Source organism: Heterobasidion irregulare (genome assembly GCF_000320585.1).
Source record: "Heterobasidion irregulare TC 32-1 unplaced genomic scaffold scaffold_01, whole genome shotgun sequence".
NCBI lineage: Eukaryota > Fungi > Basidiomycota > Agaricomycetes > Russulales > Bondarzewiaceae > Heterobasidion > Heterobasidion irregulare.
This window is the reverse complement of record NW_009258197.1, coordinates 2,578,105-2,593,674: the sequence shown is the minus strand read 5'-3', so window position 1 is coordinate 2,593,674 and position 15,570 is coordinate 2,578,105. Positions and strand designations below refer to the sequence as shown.

At 50.8% G+C, this 15,570-nt stretch overlaps 8 protein-coding genes across 8 annotated transcripts; 4 read left to right on the top strand and 4 right to left on the bottom strand.

Annotated features, from left to right (window-relative positions):
- Positions 1-244: 244 nt before the first annotated feature.
- HETIRDRAFT_407103 (uncharacterized protein) lies at positions 245-1,673 on the bottom strand. The gene is made up of 2 exons (XM_009543065.1): positions 1,598-1,673; positions 245-1,541 (listed from the first exon to the last, which is right to left on the bottom strand). The coding sequence occupies exon 2, from the start codon at positions 1,442-1,444 to the stop codon at positions 335-337; it is 1,110 nt and encodes a 369-aa protein (XP_009541360.1). The 5' UTR covers positions 1,445-1,541; positions 1,598-1,673; the 3' UTR covers positions 245-334.
- Positions 1,674-1,785: 112 nt separating this feature from the next.
- Positions 1,786-4,210, top strand: HETIRDRAFT_59576 (amino acid transporter; the record flags this gene model as incomplete). Its single annotated transcript, XM_009542118.1, has 9 exons — positions 1,786-1,802; positions 1,865-2,525; positions 2,595-2,705; positions 2,762-2,844; positions 2,899-3,180; positions 3,237-3,262; positions 3,383-3,431; positions 3,489-3,649; positions 3,715-4,210. Exons 2-9 carry the CDS (start codon positions 2,159-2,161, stop codon positions 4,208-4,210), a joined length of 1,575 nt encoding a protein of 524 aa, XP_009540413.1. The 5' UTR covers positions 1,786-1,802; positions 1,865-2,158.
- Positions 4,211-4,688: 478 nt separating this feature from the next.
- HETIRDRAFT_31375 (uncharacterized protein) lies at positions 4,689-6,346 on the top strand. Its single transcript, XM_009542000.1, has 6 exons — positions 4,689-4,934; positions 4,989-5,158; positions 5,216-5,326; positions 5,388-5,588; positions 5,641-5,755; positions 5,806-6,346. The coding sequence occupies exons 1-6, from the start codon at positions 4,706-4,708 to the stop codon at positions 6,240-6,242; spliced, it is 1,263 nt and encodes a 420-aa protein (XP_009540295.1). The 5' UTR covers positions 4,689-4,705; the 3' UTR covers positions 6,243-6,346.
- A 113-nt stretch (positions 6,347-6,459) lies between these two features.
- On the bottom strand, positions 6,460-6,834 carry HETIRDRAFT_121827 (mitochondrial import inner membrane translocase; the record flags this gene model as incomplete). The annotated part of the gene is made up of 3 exons (XM_009543064.1): positions 6,460-6,598; positions 6,659-6,747; positions 6,805-6,834. 3 exons carry the CDS (start codon positions 6,832-6,834, stop codon positions 6,460-6,462), a joined length of 258 nt encoding a protein of 85 aa, XP_009541359.1.
- A 700-nt stretch (positions 6,835-7,534) lies between these two features.
- On the top strand, positions 7,535-9,994 carry HETIRDRAFT_437939 (uncharacterized protein). The gene is made up of 10 exons (XM_009543063.1): positions 7,535-7,671; positions 7,831-7,895; positions 7,953-8,263; positions 8,320-8,495; positions 8,549-8,614; positions 8,668-9,025; positions 9,088-9,222; positions 9,279-9,344; positions 9,404-9,487; positions 9,579-9,994. The coding sequence occupies exons 2-10, from the start codon at positions 7,864-7,866 to the stop codon at positions 9,647-9,649; spliced, it is 1,299 nt and encodes a 432-aa protein (XP_009541358.1). The 5' UTR covers positions 7,535-7,671; positions 7,831-7,863; the 3' UTR covers positions 9,650-9,994.
- A 532-nt stretch (positions 9,995-10,526) lies between these two features.
- Positions 10,527-11,803, bottom strand: HETIRDRAFT_305843 (uncharacterized protein; the record flags this gene model as incomplete). Its single annotated transcript, XM_009543062.1, has 2 exons — positions 10,527-11,407; positions 11,458-11,803. 2 exons carry the CDS (start codon positions 11,801-11,803, stop codon positions 10,527-10,529), a joined length of 1,227 nt encoding a protein of 408 aa, XP_009541357.1.
- A 638-nt stretch (positions 11,804-12,441) lies between these two features.
- Positions 12,442-13,934, bottom strand: HETIRDRAFT_437937 (uncharacterized protein). Its single transcript, XM_009543061.1, has 4 exons — positions 13,719-13,934; positions 13,190-13,666; positions 12,826-13,095; positions 12,442-12,744 (listed from the first exon to the last, which is right to left on the bottom strand). The coding sequence occupies exons 1-4, from the start codon at positions 13,874-13,876 to the stop codon at positions 12,543-12,545; spliced, it is 1,107 nt and encodes a 368-aa protein (XP_009541356.1). The 5' UTR covers positions 13,877-13,934; the 3' UTR covers positions 12,442-12,542.
- A 529-nt stretch (positions 13,935-14,463) lies between these two features.
- On the top strand, positions 14,464-15,524 carry HETIRDRAFT_167003 (uncharacterized protein; the record flags this gene model as incomplete). Its single annotated transcript, XM_009543060.1, has 6 exons — positions 14,464-14,565; positions 14,622-14,927; positions 14,991-15,027; positions 15,084-15,182; positions 15,237-15,395; positions 15,445-15,524. The coding sequence occupies 6 exons, from the start codon at positions 14,464-14,466 to the stop codon at positions 15,522-15,524; spliced, it is 783 nt and encodes a 260-aa protein (XP_009541355.1).
- Between the last annotated feature and the right edge of the window lie 46 nt (positions 15,525-15,570).

Below are 15,570 nucleotides of genomic sequence, written 5' to 3'. Positions count from 1 at the left end.
AGTGAGAGTGGTGTGGAAAGGAATGCAAAGCAAGGTCAAGAATACAGAGAAAGGACAGTCAAACTCATCGACGTCTCCGTGACGAGCACAAGTGGTAGTACGAAGGGCTCAGCCAGCTCTCCCTACAACCGATCCTGTTGCTTCATCCCAGCCGCGGCGCTCGCCGGTGCCCCTGCCTCGTCCGGCTTCTTAGCGGTCGGCTCGCCGTTCATCAACCCGTCCATGTTTCAACGACCTCATCCTTCCATGCGCATATATATTATATTGATCGACCATACATACATGCACGGGTCAGTCGGTGTATCAAGGCCGTAAGCTTACAGAGCCGGGTAAATCACCCTCGCGTTTGCAGCGTTCGCAATGAGCATATATCCTGTACCTGCTTCAGATACTCCTCGGTCCACGCCCGAGACCCGTGCTGTCCAGCACATACAGGACTAAAACTGCGCAGCGTGGGGAGCGCCCCAGAACCTAGAAACGCAATCCATTCCTGGGGTGTTACATGGACTGCGCGTCCCGAGACAGATAGCCTCTCCAGCTTCGGACAGCACTGCTCGATGCAGGCCAGCGTGTGCCGGTCGGTGTCGATCCCATTCAATTCTATCTCCACCAACGACGGAAATGACGGAGCATCGCTGTTAAACACAAGCCCTTTGCAGTTGGCACCCCATGCATAAAGGCATAGCTCCTCCAAAGAAGAGCTGCAGGACCCTAACAACGACGGAAGATGCGTCTGCAGGTCGACATCGTCTCTGGCGGAGATGGAAAGGCAGCGAAGACTGCCCGAAGACATGAGAGAGATGTTGGAGAGATGGCTGTCGACTATTGTGACGTTGTCGAGGGAAAGATGTGTCAGATGGAGGGAATCCGGCAAAGTGGATCGGTAAATTGTTAATTCGACGTAAGACAGTCGAACACGACGGAGCCTCGTGAATTGCGAGAACAGCTCACTGTCCCATACCAGAGACGCGCTCTTTCTACTGCAGTATATCGTCGAGGCCCCATGATAGCCATGAGAATAGCCGTCGATTATCAACTCTTCGAGCTGATGGGGGTACATGAGGGGACGCAAAAACCTTTCCGCGTGGATTGACATCTCCCCCCTAAGTCCCAGGCGCTTCAATTTGAGGACGCTGAGAAGTCTCCGGACGCTCGACGTATCGCAAAACGTCAACGTCGTCTCTCCCGCGACGAGACGGAGATCGAGTCCTTCGACATGCGACGCCAATGCAGGGTTGCACGCAAGCGTGCGTTCAAGCAAGGCGCACGAGCGGTAAGAAGTCAGCTGGGGGAGCGCGTAGAGGCGCTTCTGTACGTGCCAAAGCCAGGCGCGCGAGACAGCCGCAAGGTGGGTGTAGTCCCGAGACCACCAGTTGCCACAGTCAAGGATGATCGGGATAAGATCATCGACGATGCGTTGTCGTCCATTGAGCAATGGATGCATGTTTGGTCAAGGGTAAGTACAACAGACGGTACTGCGAAGGCGACGGAGTGAGTGCGTGTGCTATTATGCGATGTCAGTTCTAGGAGCGGAGCAGAAGCTAGGTTCGTACCTGTCGTGAGCGACAACTGAATGTTAGAAAGAAAGATGCAGTACCTGGGCGCTCGGGCGTGGCTCGTTATAAAGGGTTCTTGTGCATGAAGGGTTCGGTGAGGCCCACGCATGATTGAACGTCGTAATTGGTCAGTGGGGTTGTGGGGCAGGTACTGAGTAACGTAAATATAGTCCGGCCCTGCCCGGCCGCCTCTGGCTGCCTCCGGGCTTGAGTCCCTCTGTTCAGTCGTATCAACTCAGTCTTTATGCGAGTCACTCACTGTATCGTCGTCGTGAACATTGATGGACTGACAGCAAAGCCCATTACAGTTTGTTGGTCGTCATCACATATGGCCGTCTTCCTCGCTTCAAGAGCAGATTTAGTGCTATGAGACTCCCCAGTACTCAAATCAACAGAGGGATGACAGGTCTCTGCGAGGAGAGTGTTGACATACGAGAACAGGAGCCTACAGGAGCATGTGATGGGTATGTTGGTGAGCTGGTGGGAACCAAAATAGATTTTCAACCTCCATGAGCATGGTGCTTCAGGGTGCTTCTTACTGCTGATAACCATCTTTTTCATTCAGCGCTCAGATAGCGTACTGAATTATCGTCCAGCCTTCCATGCGTTCTCCCAACATGTATCGTCATAGTATTCATAACGATCATGAAACCAACCTGCGAGACGATTCTGAGAAGACCCAACTTGATGTCATTACTGCAGCCAACAAACAAGGCCTCCAAGGGGCAGAAGACGTCTTCGTGGATGAAGAAAGTCACCAGATCCAGTACAAGACGCTCACCTGGCAGGTAAGCGAGCAGAAATACACCCAGGGCAGTGCTTCGCCAGAAAGCTTAGTGACTGAACTGAACCATTCCTACTTTCTTCGGGGCATTCAATGCATCCATCCTCAGTTCGTCAGTCTGCTCATGATTTCGGAGATTGTGAGCAATGGAATGCTCTCGCTTCCCAATGCCGTAGCGGTCGTCGGTGAGCAGTTTGTGCTACTGCCTCTCAAAAACTTCTCATCGACGATGAATGGCGGGCATGCACCCCGAGTAGGTATTGTTCCGTCAGCGATCTTGACGGTATTTCTAGGCGTCTTCGGGCTGTTCACCGCGAAGTTGTTGATCGATTTCAAGGGGAACCATCCCGAGGTCCACAACATGGGTATATTTGTTATCGCTTTCCTTGACGCCGTCATTTTATCATCATTGTTGCACCAGGAGACGCCGGTTACATCTTGTTTGGACCAGTAGGCCGTGAGGTTTTATCACTTGGTACAATCATCTTCGCCATCTGCGGTACTGTATGGTGGCCTATCCACTGCTCTATTCTACACTCTGATCGTGAATACTCTCAGGGCTCCGAACTATTGTCCGGACAACAAGCCCTTTCAGCACTCTCTAACCAAGGACTATGCACAATATACCTTGTGCTCATTTTTTCCATCGCAACCTTCCTTTTGGCCCTACCTCGGACCTTGGATCGCTTCAGTTGGCTTGCCTTGTTGAGTGCGGCTTTGATCACGGTCGCCGGTGTGGTGGCTATGGTTGGAGCGGGTGTCAATCCGATTCCAGGGCGTATCATCAACGCTACCGTGCCAACTACTTTTTACCAGGCATTCTTAGCTATCACTGGTCCGGTATGTTCCCCTTGTTGTATACACCTATTGCTTCATTATTAATCGTTGGGTCGAAGGTATTTGCTTATGCTGGCAAGTGGCAGTGCTAATATCTTTTCACGTGAACTATTGCAACCCTGAGCCCCTGTGTGTCAATCTAGGGCATTTCATGTACGAGTTTACTTCCGTCTGTTCCATTTTCATGATCTTACGGCTGGCCTAGGTTCTTCATCCTTATATCAGAGATGCGGCACCCCGAAGATGCAATGAAGGTCCGGAAACGCCTCGTACCATCTGAAAATATCCTCATTGACCGTGAGGTTTCCTAGTCGGCTTGGGTGCTGCAAGTATTCTGTACGACATTCTACGTCATCTTCAGCATAGTCGTCTACATCTACATCGGTAGCACCGTGCAATCGCCAGCATTACTCTCCCTTCCCCCGATCTGGGCGAAAGCATCCTTTGGTATCGCACTGGCAAACTTCTTATTGTGAATGGCTGGCCCTTTGTTCTTCCCGGAAGTCATACGTTAATGTCCTGCTTCGCTCTCTTTAGTGCCGGTGCCTTGTACTCCCACACTGCGGCCAAACTCGTTTTCGTTCGTCTCTTTCGCCATTCTCGGCACGTCTACTCACACACGATTCTGGGATGGGTCGTATGGGTCTCGCTGTGCTTCGCAGCTGTTGCGGTAGCTTTCATTCTCGCGGTCGCGGTTCCGATATTCTCATATTTGATCGGCATCGCGGCTGCGTTGTTTGCCTCTTGGTACACGTATGGTTTGGCTGGCTTCTTTTGGCTGTACGATGCATATTATCCGCACGGTGGTGCTCGAGCTTTGAGAACTAGATGGATCGGGACAACCCTGGCAGTTCTAACCATTGTAGCTGGTGCTTTCATTTGCGTAGCCGGGACGTATGTTTCTGTCGAGGTGAGAAGCCTTCTACGCATTCTGCTGTGGGATTCTGTACTCATAACCGGTCACTTCCGAAACATGCAGCTTATTGTCGTGGCCTATCGGAGCGATATTGTGGAGAGACCATTTACCTGTTAAGTATCTGAGTTGGCGTTATTAAGTACCATCCTCGTTGTTGCAATTTCACAAGCATCTGGCCATCGGAGTTCAATCATGCACATGCTTCTCGCTGAAATATGCCTCCCTTTACTTATGCTTAACCATGGCTTAGTTGTGAACAATAATTATCATCATACTTTAACATACCCTCTGTTATCGCTTATGTTTGCAGTTCTCGCATGATGGGCCCACTTTCAGGCAAAGTCAAATTCCACAAAGTACACTCAAAAAACGTTGCGATTTCATAGCAGAAGTCGGTCGGAGGACCTTAATCAAATTATGTGTTCTTAAGCCTTATCTTGTGGCATCTTCAAAATACTGATGCGGAACAAGATGCGGGAATGCCGGAAACAGCTCATTCGGCCCTACGGCCAACCACGAGCGCTATGTAAATAGCCAGACACAGCAAGGCTGACGCCGACACGCCGTATCAACACCGTGTCCACCAGGCGTTCTCTCTACTACCATCATCCAATGCCTACAGGACTCTATGTCAAAAAGATAACCGAACGTCCCCCGAAGAATTGGGCCCAGACGCTGAACGCTATTGCGTTTGTGGTAGTCTTCAACTTTGGGTGTCTGATGGTCAATGCATCACAATTCGCTATTTTGCTCCCGCTGAAGCTCCTGCCATTCGAGTGGGCCAGCCGATGGTATGATAGCGGGATTCGGTACAGCAAGGGTGCATTCGGCGCACTGTTGAGTGAGTGGTTATGTGTCTGAGTCCGGCTAGATGAGTAGTTGAGAGCGTGTGCAGTCTTGATGTGCCAATGGTTTGCGCCAACAAGGCTGGTCGTAACGTTCGAACAGGAAGGGCCGGGCGCGTTCTCGGAAGATGAGTTTGCTAGGCTCGTTGTCAAGGATAAGAAAGGGCGAGTAACAGGCATAAACCTCCCACTGAAGTCGGTGCTCATTGCGAATCACCAAGTGAGCCGCCTCGTGTATTGTTTGCTGCGCTTGTTGCCGAGGCTCTGATCTCCTCAGGTATACGCTGACTGGTGGTATGCGTGGACTTTGACATACTTCTCGGGCACACATCGCGATGTGTTCATCGTCCTCAAGAAGAGCCTGAAATGGGTCCCTGTCGTAGGATGGGTATGTCTCATCCCCTTGCGAACAGGAACTTTACTGATGCCACTTTGATGAAATTGCGCAGGGAATGCAATTTTTCAACTTCATATTCTTGGCACGCTCATGGGCGTCTGATCGGTTATATCTTGTGAAAGAATTGGCGTTCTTGGGTCGGCACGCCGAGCAACAGGATACACCTTTCACATTCATATTATACCCAGAAGGCACGCTCGTGAGCAAAGATACAAGACCTATCAGCAAGAAGTTTGCCGACAAAATTGGGATTGTATGTGCCCTTCCTAGGACTATGATGACAGCCATCTAATGCGTAGGTCCAGCCAGATATGACACATACCCTCCTTCCACGGTCCACAGGCCTACACTACAGCCTTCGAGCGCTTGCACCACGGATACCGGCTCTTCAGTTAGTCGATATCACTGTTGCATACCCTGGTATGTTCGTGTTCTGCAACAATCAACTTCGACTTACCTTTGGTTCACAGGAATACCTCTACTGGGCTACGGTCAAGAATATTACACTCTCCGTTCCATATTCTTCGACTGCATACCTCCACCTTCTGTCCACATACATATACGGCGCTTCGACGTAGCCAAAGAGGTGCCGATTGGTAACATTTTCACCAGCAACTCGAATGGCCTTTCAAATGATTCCGCCGCAACGACAATTCTGGAAGCTGAAGTACCTGAAGTGGAAAGGGAAGTCTTTGACCTTTGGCTGCGCGAACGTTGGGTGGAGAAAGATCGGTTTATGCAACGATACCTGGACACGGGCACATTCTCCTCGCATCCGAAAACCCAGCCCCCTGTTATCATCCCACTACAGCTGAGACATCGGAGAGAGGTATTGGACGCTTTCTGCTTTTTCGTGCCTGCCATCGCAGGGTTTGTCTGGTCCAAAGTGAGGGATATCGCGTTGTGATTCATGCCAGGGATCGGTTTGGATATAGTTTACCTATACTGTTTAGTATTCTGATCATTTACCACTCGTGTTGTCTGTTGTGATCTATGCTATCATCATTGTGGAATGTATAGGGAGAGTCGAGCGCTTTACATATGGAGAAGTACGTGCATGGGCGTAAGTCTGGTGGTCCACAGGACAATTTTGAGCGACGATGGAGGATGGAGGATGCGTATGTCTATTGACCCATTCTGGAGCGCTGCTGCTCGATCTGCTTCACCATGAACAAGCTGGTGTCCAGGAAACGGTCGACGCAGTTCACAAGGCAGCTTTCCTCGCCACGTGAGAAACGAGTCGACGGTGTCCCAGTTATACATCTGTTATACGAAGGAGCCCCGCGTTAGGGAATAGATGCACAACAGAGAATGACAACAAACTTGTCCCAACACATGCTAGTGAATGAGTGGATAGATTGTTGAACGCGAGCTTGGGCCTGCTCGCGGTCGAGAAAGGTCTGGAGCTCTTTCTGAAATCACAGCAGCTTCAACGGACGTTTGAAAGGTGATGCACTCGAGGAACATACCTGGGTGGACTCATCAAACGATTCAGCCATAGTTAGAGAGTGATGAGAGCTGTTGAGGCGCCCAGCCCGACTAAGAGCCAACTCACTCTGACCGCGGGAAAAATATTGGTATTACGTATTCGTTATGACGTATCCAGAATATTGCCTCACTCGACTGGAGACGTGTAAACGCAGGACAAGAACGTTGAATTATATATACTCGTATAGTAGAATGGAAGCTCGTAGTCGGCCTCGATCGAGGTACGCTCATCATGTAGAGTCCACTGATTTGCCTTGATGCCCATCAACAAGCTCTCCGTAAGCTCTCCCAGCCCTCCGAGTCAAAAGAACGCAGGAGTGCCCCGTAGTGCCATGGTGACCCGAATGCTTGATGTGCTTGAAGCATTTGATAGAACTTTTCCATTGGCTAGGAGCTTCGATGAAAGTGATGTTAGTAGGAGGATTTGAGTTTGAGGATCACTGTGAGCTTTTTGGTGGTCAAAAGTATCCTTGTGAGATTTCAGCCAGGAGTGATACCGAGAGGTACGGATATGGAGGGGAAGACGCCCAATGGGCACCTTGCAGACTCGACAGAGCCGGTAAACTACGTGGCAGTTTTTGCTTCCGCGGCCGCGGAATCCATGATTTGTCATCAGACAGATTTCCTAGTTTGTCGACACGTTCTTTCCCTGCTGCACTTTTGTCGGAGGGGTTTGCAAGGTCTTCCATCGACCACAATCATCACATCCTAGTCTGTTGCACCGACTTTTTCTTCGATGAATTTTGCCGTCAACTTGCGCATGATCGCGCCGATCTGTTGGCACATCGGTGCCGCCTATTGAACGCCCGTACGAGCAACAGTCGTGCGAATGGGCCGACTGCTTACACGTGAGCTAGGACGGTTTGGTTTCTTTACAACGATATCTGGCAATGAAGGACTCAACGCCGCACAGCATTGCCTCGTGCCGCCCCATCTGCTTCTCGCCTCGTGTTCTTTCCGTCTTCTCTTTTGTAGTCTTTTCTCCGCCTCATTAATGTGTCTTATAGTTCCATAAGCTACCCATCTCCACTCTCTCTTCGATGGAACGGCATTCACACCAATCTACATCCCAGTAGGTCTATTCTTTTGTCTCTTTTTCTATATTTCGTTCTGATCATGGCCATGGTAGGCCCCAATATGTCTCTCGCAAGACGCTTGCAATCAAGCGCGGGGACTCAGAGACGCTCACTCGAGAGGATGTTCAATATGACCTGCTCTATTATATTTTCTCAAACAACAGTCGAGTATTCACAGATGAATCCCCTGGAAAGCCCCCCTCCAAGGTCAACTTTTGCGACCTCTATGTCAACGCGTTATACAATTCCACCAAGTGCTCTAAGGTCATGCGGGACAAGATGCACGATACCCCCGCATTCGCCATCGAGTTTGCCAAGATATCTCTTCTTACCAATGTCGGCAGAATAAACACTACCATGGCATGTACGTACTTCAGGACTTCTTCATCGACATCAACTCGTCGCACTCAAACAAACAAGTTTTCCCTGAGATGAAGACAGCATTGAGGAGCTATCATCCTGTTCCCTCACTGCAGAAAACAGATGGAAACGTGCAGGACGCACCCAGAATCAAGAATTGTCTCAAGGCGGCCTTGCTCCCGGCGGAGCAGAAAACAGCCCCTCCATCTACTCCAAATGATATCCTTGCCCGCATCGTATGTATGGTCATGTTCTATACTAGATTGGATGCTTATCTACGACATTCAAGAGGAATGAACACGTCCCTCCAACGAGTATTGTCAACCTAATTTTTGTTTTGACCAATTACTCGACGGTGAGATCTAGCGGATTGTTAACATCTCTTGTACTCAATCCAACCCCATTCAGTCCCTTTCCCCCCTTCATTTTGACCCGCCGGTCGAATTTGTAGACCTTTTCTTACCCATCAACATATCGTCGGTGGCCCGCGCAAAGGCTTTTCTGTGGATGATATTCCACTATCACGAAGGCCCTCACCTAGCCAACCCCTTTGCGGACGAGTACGCTCTCAGGCATCCCCAAAAGGTACCATGGCTTCAGCGCCTCTCTCAAGAAGAGCAGAGACGAGAAAACGTCGATCCTCCTGAGGAGATTGAGTGGGGCCGAAAGATGGCGGCACAACGTAGCCAATTTCTTCAAGACCTCGTTGCAGGCGTTGATGTTGATAGAAGGCAAAGAGTCACCGGTAACTCATCCCATTCGCAGGGTGTGTCAGCGTGCTACCTGAGGCTTACCTCTTCAGTGCTAAAGTCATTGATATTATGGCAGAAACAGAGACTTCGTTCCGCAGGTTCCGGGCGCAGTCTTCTTACGCGATGGAGGCCAATCGAGTTGCAACCTTCCATCATTACAACCCGTCCGATCCTCAGGGAAAGACCAAGGCAGGCAGCTTACATCCCACCGGTATGCCGTGCATTTTACCACAGCGGCTATTTTTTGACGACCTCGTGGGGATCCAGTGAACGCTAGCACACGTATACGGGAAAGCGTTCGGGAATACCGGCAAGAGCGTTCGATGCTTCAACGTTGGAATCTCTATTCGTTTCCTGCACACGCACACAGTTGACAGCATGCTATATTACAGAGGCATGGCACCGCGTCCAGACCATCGATCCCCTCGTTGACTCTGATGAAGAAGGCCTAGATGAACACGCGCGAGTCGACTATCGTAAGTGTTCCTTCCATTGACGTACACATTTTTGACACCCCCAGCGCGCTTCTGATACGAACGTCCATACATCCTCTTCTTATTCCTGTAGAGCGCCGCCTCCACGTCTTGAACTCGATTAGGACACCACCTGGATCGTCGAATAACCCAAACCCCAATTAGTATGTTATCGTGGCCAAAGTCACATACAGGTGACTTCAAATCCCGATTTGATACCAATGACTCTTAGTCAATCACTGTGTTGTACGATCCAAGTAAGCCAATGCATGTATCAGTTGTGTGCACAGAAAAAGAAGCACACATGGGCGCTGTGCTCTACATATACACGAGATACTCGCCTTCTTCTATTCCAAACGGATGTCGTGATCTATAGAAATGGCCGTTTCTGCCCCCGCACATTTAGCCCTCTACGTATCGTACCTTACAGTAATATCTTATCTTAATGCTGGGCCCCTCATGATCTCCTTTAACAGGTTCAGTGTCCAAGAAAATATGGCAATTCCATATATAGTGATGCGAGTATAGCTAGAAAACGATACTCCAAATCGAGAGGGCACAGCCCTTGATTCAAATACAAATGTACGTGGATGCGATGGGATGGAAAAGGAGAGTGGTTGCCGTCAAGTTGCAGAAATGAGGTGTCACGAATCCAATGGTGAGGCACAGCCTACAAGAGAAAGGGTGATTGAGGGTAAGGAGCAAGGGTGGTTAGGGGTGAAGATCTAGAGCCCAACGCTCCATGAACATGAAACCTTTTTTTCCTGCTTTTCCAGGTCCAGTACCACCGAATATCGAAACATGACCGTACTCGTACAACAACCAACAAATGAGAGGAAATAAAATGGGTTCCACCTGCAAAAGAAATGAATCGGATGTAAATTGGATGTCCAGACAGATTGCAATGGTAAAAAAACGATCCGCAAGGAAGGCAAGGCCACCTCTGACATAATGTTTAGTGGTAGGTAAGATTGTCGGTTGTCATGAACGAGTGCGGACGAAAAGAAAACCAGGAAGAACGAAACACGGTACGCACACATTGCTAGAATCCGCCTGGAATACTGAGTACCGGATGCTCAAAGCCGAGACGAGCACGGCAAGGGAGCTCAGCGGGAGCGCTAATCCTCCTCAACTTGCGCTCGTCCATTTCTTCGTCGTACCCGGTCATGCCATGCGCCGACACATCCGTGGCCATGCGGCGGCGGAGCGTTGACATCATGTCTCGGCCCGTGCGTGCACGCGAATTCAACGCAGAAAGGTTGGATTCGGTCAGGTTCGTAGGCGAGGTCGAGCAGCTGCGAGGGACAACGGTAGTCGTCACCTGCAACTTGGGCGCAAAGGGTGAGCGCGGGGAGGTCGGGGGAAGGCTAGGTGTCAGTGCATGGAGTTTGTGCGGCTCGGGCACAGGCTGAGCGACGGCAGCCAAGGCCTTTTGCCTGTTGCCGATAGGGAACACGAGACGCGGTTGAGGAATGGGCGTGGGCTCAGGGCTTGCCTTACGAGGAGGCGAGCCAGAGCGCAGGAAGGCGGGGAGGGGGATCGGGGATCGGTGGCGTACTTTATCTTCTTTGACGTGGCCATGGTTGCCCAGACGAGCAGTGATCTGATCTAAAGACGGCAAGGGTTTAAGGCTTCTGCTGTTACTCTGGGGAGCAGGAGACTTGGACACGCTGGACGCCTTCTTTTCTGCTGGCAGCCTGAAATCGACTTGTTCAACCCAGGGTTGGATGGTCGAATAGATGTTGCCCGTAATGCTTTCCTGCTGCCCAATGGCCTCGAAGAGCGCGAGAGGCGAAACAAGACCTGGGGACGGCAAGGAGTAGTGGAAGATGGCCGGCGACTCCGGAGGAGTCTTGGGAGTAGACGTGGCAGTCGGTGAGGGGGGAGCCTGCACCTTAGACAAGAAGAGGGCACGACGCTCCACTAACCAAAGAGATGAGTGATGAAATTACTTTGAGAAGTAGTGCGCATACTTTGCTTGCTCTTGTGCGCTTTCAACGCAATCTCCTTGCGGAGGTCCAGTGCTTTCTTGCCGCCCGAAGCAGCGTTTCTCTCTCTCGTGGAGGCCAACAGCGCCTCGAAGCGGTCCGAGTCCAGGCCCTTCGCGTTGACATCAACCGGTCGCAAAGGCGAGGACTGTCTGACAAGGCGGGGGGAAATAGTAGGAGGGGGACTGAGGAGAGCCGGCCTGTAACTATCCTGGAAGAGAGCTGGAGACGAGGGCTGGGAGTCAAAAGGCGAAAAGGGTTCGAACAATGGACCGGATGGGGGGGCGGGAGAAATAGAGATTTGGGGGACTGCTGAGATGCAAGAATCCATTTGAAAGGAAGGTCAGGGGAGGATATGGGCGCGGGGCGATTCTAGGGACGCTGTGGATGGGGAACGGAAGTAATTAGGGTGGGGCGACCAGCACCGGTGTAATCGTAGTAGAATTGCACAGGAAGAGACTTGGTCAGACCCAAAATGTAAGAGAAAGAGAAAGATGAGAGAGAAGAGAAGAGAACCGAGCGAGAAGAGAAGAGAGAGCAGCACAAGCAGAGCTGTAGAAAAGAAAAAAGAAAAAGGATGGGTGGCTAGCGGGCTTGCTCACTAAATATCACGCCAACGCGGCGCAGAACGGTGATCGGCCCTGTTCGAAGCGCTGCGGGTTACCGCAAGCGCGACTGGCTTAGCGACGCGATCCCTCCCATCGCTCCCAGCCTCGAACGCACATGAACCCGTCCCTAGATACTGCGCGAGTAAGTAAGGTCCTGTATTCGCCTTGTTCTCTCTCCCTCTCTTGTTCTTTCCTTGGCATACCCTTGACGACAGATGCCATCCATCGCTCTCAACGTTCCACGTTCAACACCGAGCGACGCAGCAACACAGCTTCTAACGATCGTCGCTACACTCGGGACACCTTGACCGTTCTCGCTCCGTCTCGATGACCGCAAGCACTCAGTTCTAGGCATCGGCCAGAGAAGACTCGAACGCCTAAATTATCTTCTAATGATCCTTCTACATTTTGAGTACACCGCACAATCGCACAGACTTTACATTACGACCGCGTGAAAGACCTCTACAGGCCTTCCACCTTTGCAGCCTCTGATAGTTTCTCCCGGAATAGCCTTTCGGCATCCGTCCAGACACGAGCGGTCTTCCTCTCAGGGAAGGTCAGGAGAGATGGAAGGAGATCCGAGCTAAACTGCTCGGATGCCTCCCGAGGAAGCAGTGTGGGGAGGTGATCGATGGAGATGACTGACAACGGAGGATTACCCACACTGCACGATGAAACGCCATCAACAAACAGAACACAGTTGGAACGCACGCTGCAACAACGCGCACAATCTGAGCTCACTCACCCAACATTGACGGGAACAGTCGGGTCTGAGAACGTGGTGTTCACAGAGTACACAGGAATGGGGTTGTTGGGGTTGGTCGTGTCACAGCTCACGTCAACGACCACGCCCAAACGGCGCGATTTGCCTGCGGCAGCGATCGTCTCCTCGGTAAGGAACGAGGGGATGCGCGAGGTGAGGTAAATGCAGTTGACGAAGATGTCAACATCGAGGATCTCTTGGAACGGACCGCCCTTCGCAGTTTCGTCCATGTCCCACTTGACGATATCATCCCTGTGGATCGGGGAAATGAAACGAGATGGACCGGAGATGGAAACCGTGGTGAGTATGCAGTTAATTTGCGTATACCGGCAAGAAGATACTCAACTCGTCCAGCCCAATCTTTCGGAACAGATCGACAGCGCCACGGCCGCAACGACCCAAAGCACCTATCACCAGCGCCTTGACACCCTTAGCACTTCCCCCCAGCTTCCGCTTGACATCCTCCACCATCGCGTGCTCGTTCGCGTACGGCTCAAGGAGCCCTAATTTTTCGTTCTTCTTCTGAGATGCCAACGCCAACGCCCCTGCAGCCGCACCCGCGAATCCAGCGTGAAATCCAAACGCAGCCACGCGCCTGCCATTCGCGTCATTGAGGAACTCGATATCGTACAGGGTGCCGCCGCCACGGTGAAAGCGCGCAAGCACAGAAGACCAGCCTGCCTGTTGTTTGTAGCAATGCGCAAACTGGATGTGGGAGTGAGGCAATGGGGCATCGGAGAGTGGGAGCTCCTTCAGGCCAATGATAGGCACGCCCACAGGCGCGCTGGGCCATGAATTATTATCGACTAGCTTGCATCCTACACTGTGTTCAACGATTAACAGCGATCTCGGATAAGATGTATCAGGTGACTCACGCCTCGTATTCCGAATCATCAAAGATTCGCTGCTCATCGCGCTCAACGAGAATCTCGAAGCCAGACTCGATGAGCTTCTTGGACGTTGTTGGAGTTAGCGCTGCTCTGCGCTCGAACTCCTTCTTTTCACATCTCAGCCAGAACACTTTTTGCGACATATTGGCGATGAGGAATTGAGATGAGAGGACGTTGACGAAGGGAGGTGCTTGGTTGAACTTGAGAACTTCATTTGACTCAACCTGGTCAACAATTATTGACTCGAAAATCCTTGATTGCCATTTTAGGGAGGAGATTCGCGTCACATGATGTCAATACGAATGAATTGCAAATTAACTTCGAGGAGTAGAACCATAAAGCAAACCTTAGAAATCCTCTCAAGGATGTGATGTTCGCGTTACATATTGGAACCAGTAGAGGTTATCATGATCCAGTAGGGAATTGATCTCGCATCATCTCAATTTTACCTTTTTTAAAGTGCTCGAAACCCCCATCGATGATGATTCCCGTTCGTTGCATGTCAATAATTCCATGAGCATCCATCATACCTAATCAAGCCTTTCCTGCCAGTAGCCAGTCACGATCATAAGGTTTAGAAGGAAGGACACGAAAACACCGAAAAACTTGGGAAACGAGTTCCAGCTGTCATACCGATCACGAGGACGCAAGTGGAGGACGATCGGCGTGGCCGGGAGCAGCGCCGCTCTGTAATTCAGTGATCGGCAACTTCCGACCGTGGCAGAGTGTCATGGACCCTCCTCCCAAGGACGCTGCACCTTCCGACGAGAGACATCTGGATATTGATGACGCCTCAGAAGGAGGAAAGACACTGGACGAGGAGAACATCAGAGTAAGTATATCTGTGATCGTTTACTAGCTTCCTAATTTCTTGACGTGTTTGTCCAGGAGTGCTTGCAAGATGCAGAGGAGCTGAAGCAGGAAGGCAACGAGTACTTCCGCGCAAAGAGCTGGAACGAGGCATTGACCGCCTACAGACGTGGGTTAGGTCGGCTGCCGAAAAGGAAGGTCTCAAAGGGAAAGGAAAAGGCAGTGATTGAGCGCGATGAAGATCTCGAGGCACCACAACAGGAGCCCACAGACAAGGACAAGGATCCGGAGGGGATCACCGACGCAACTCCTCCATTAGATATCGATTGCGCCAAGGCAAGAGCAATTTTGAACGCGAATATCGGGGCTTGCTATGTCAAGATGGTGAGGTCCCGCTCTAGATTCCCTCTGAACTCGCCGGACTGATCAGATATTGCACAATCTCAGGGAGAGCACGAACAAGCCGTCAGAGCCTGTGCTGATGGTCAGTCTATACGTCTTCTGATTGACACAAGAGACTCTAATCGGCTGTCGCGTTAGCATTGTTGGATGATCCACAGTATATCAAAGCTCTGCAACGACGAGCCCAAAGTAATGAAATGATTGGATCCTGGTCGTCATTATCCAGTGCTCAAGAAGGTGAGCCTTTCGTGTTACACGGTTTGTTATACTTCTCATATGACACTTGGGCAGACTACAATACCCTGTTAACCTTGCTTGCCCCATCTTCGTCGCAAGCTGAAGAAGTCCAACGAGCACTGCAAATCCTCAAACCAAGAGTTGAGGAAGCGCAGAAGCGAGAGATGGGAGAAATGGTGGATAAGCTGAAAGGTCTCGGAAATAAAATTCTAGGTAAGTCGCTTAAATGTAGGGTGGCACGCAGCTACCAATACTCCTACAGGTAACTTCGGGTTGTCAACGGACAATTTCAAGTTTGAACCTAACGGGCAAGGAGGATATTCTATGAATTTTGCTCGATGAACAACTCTTCCCAGTGACTTGCGCTGTGAACGTGGCTTGGTCATGT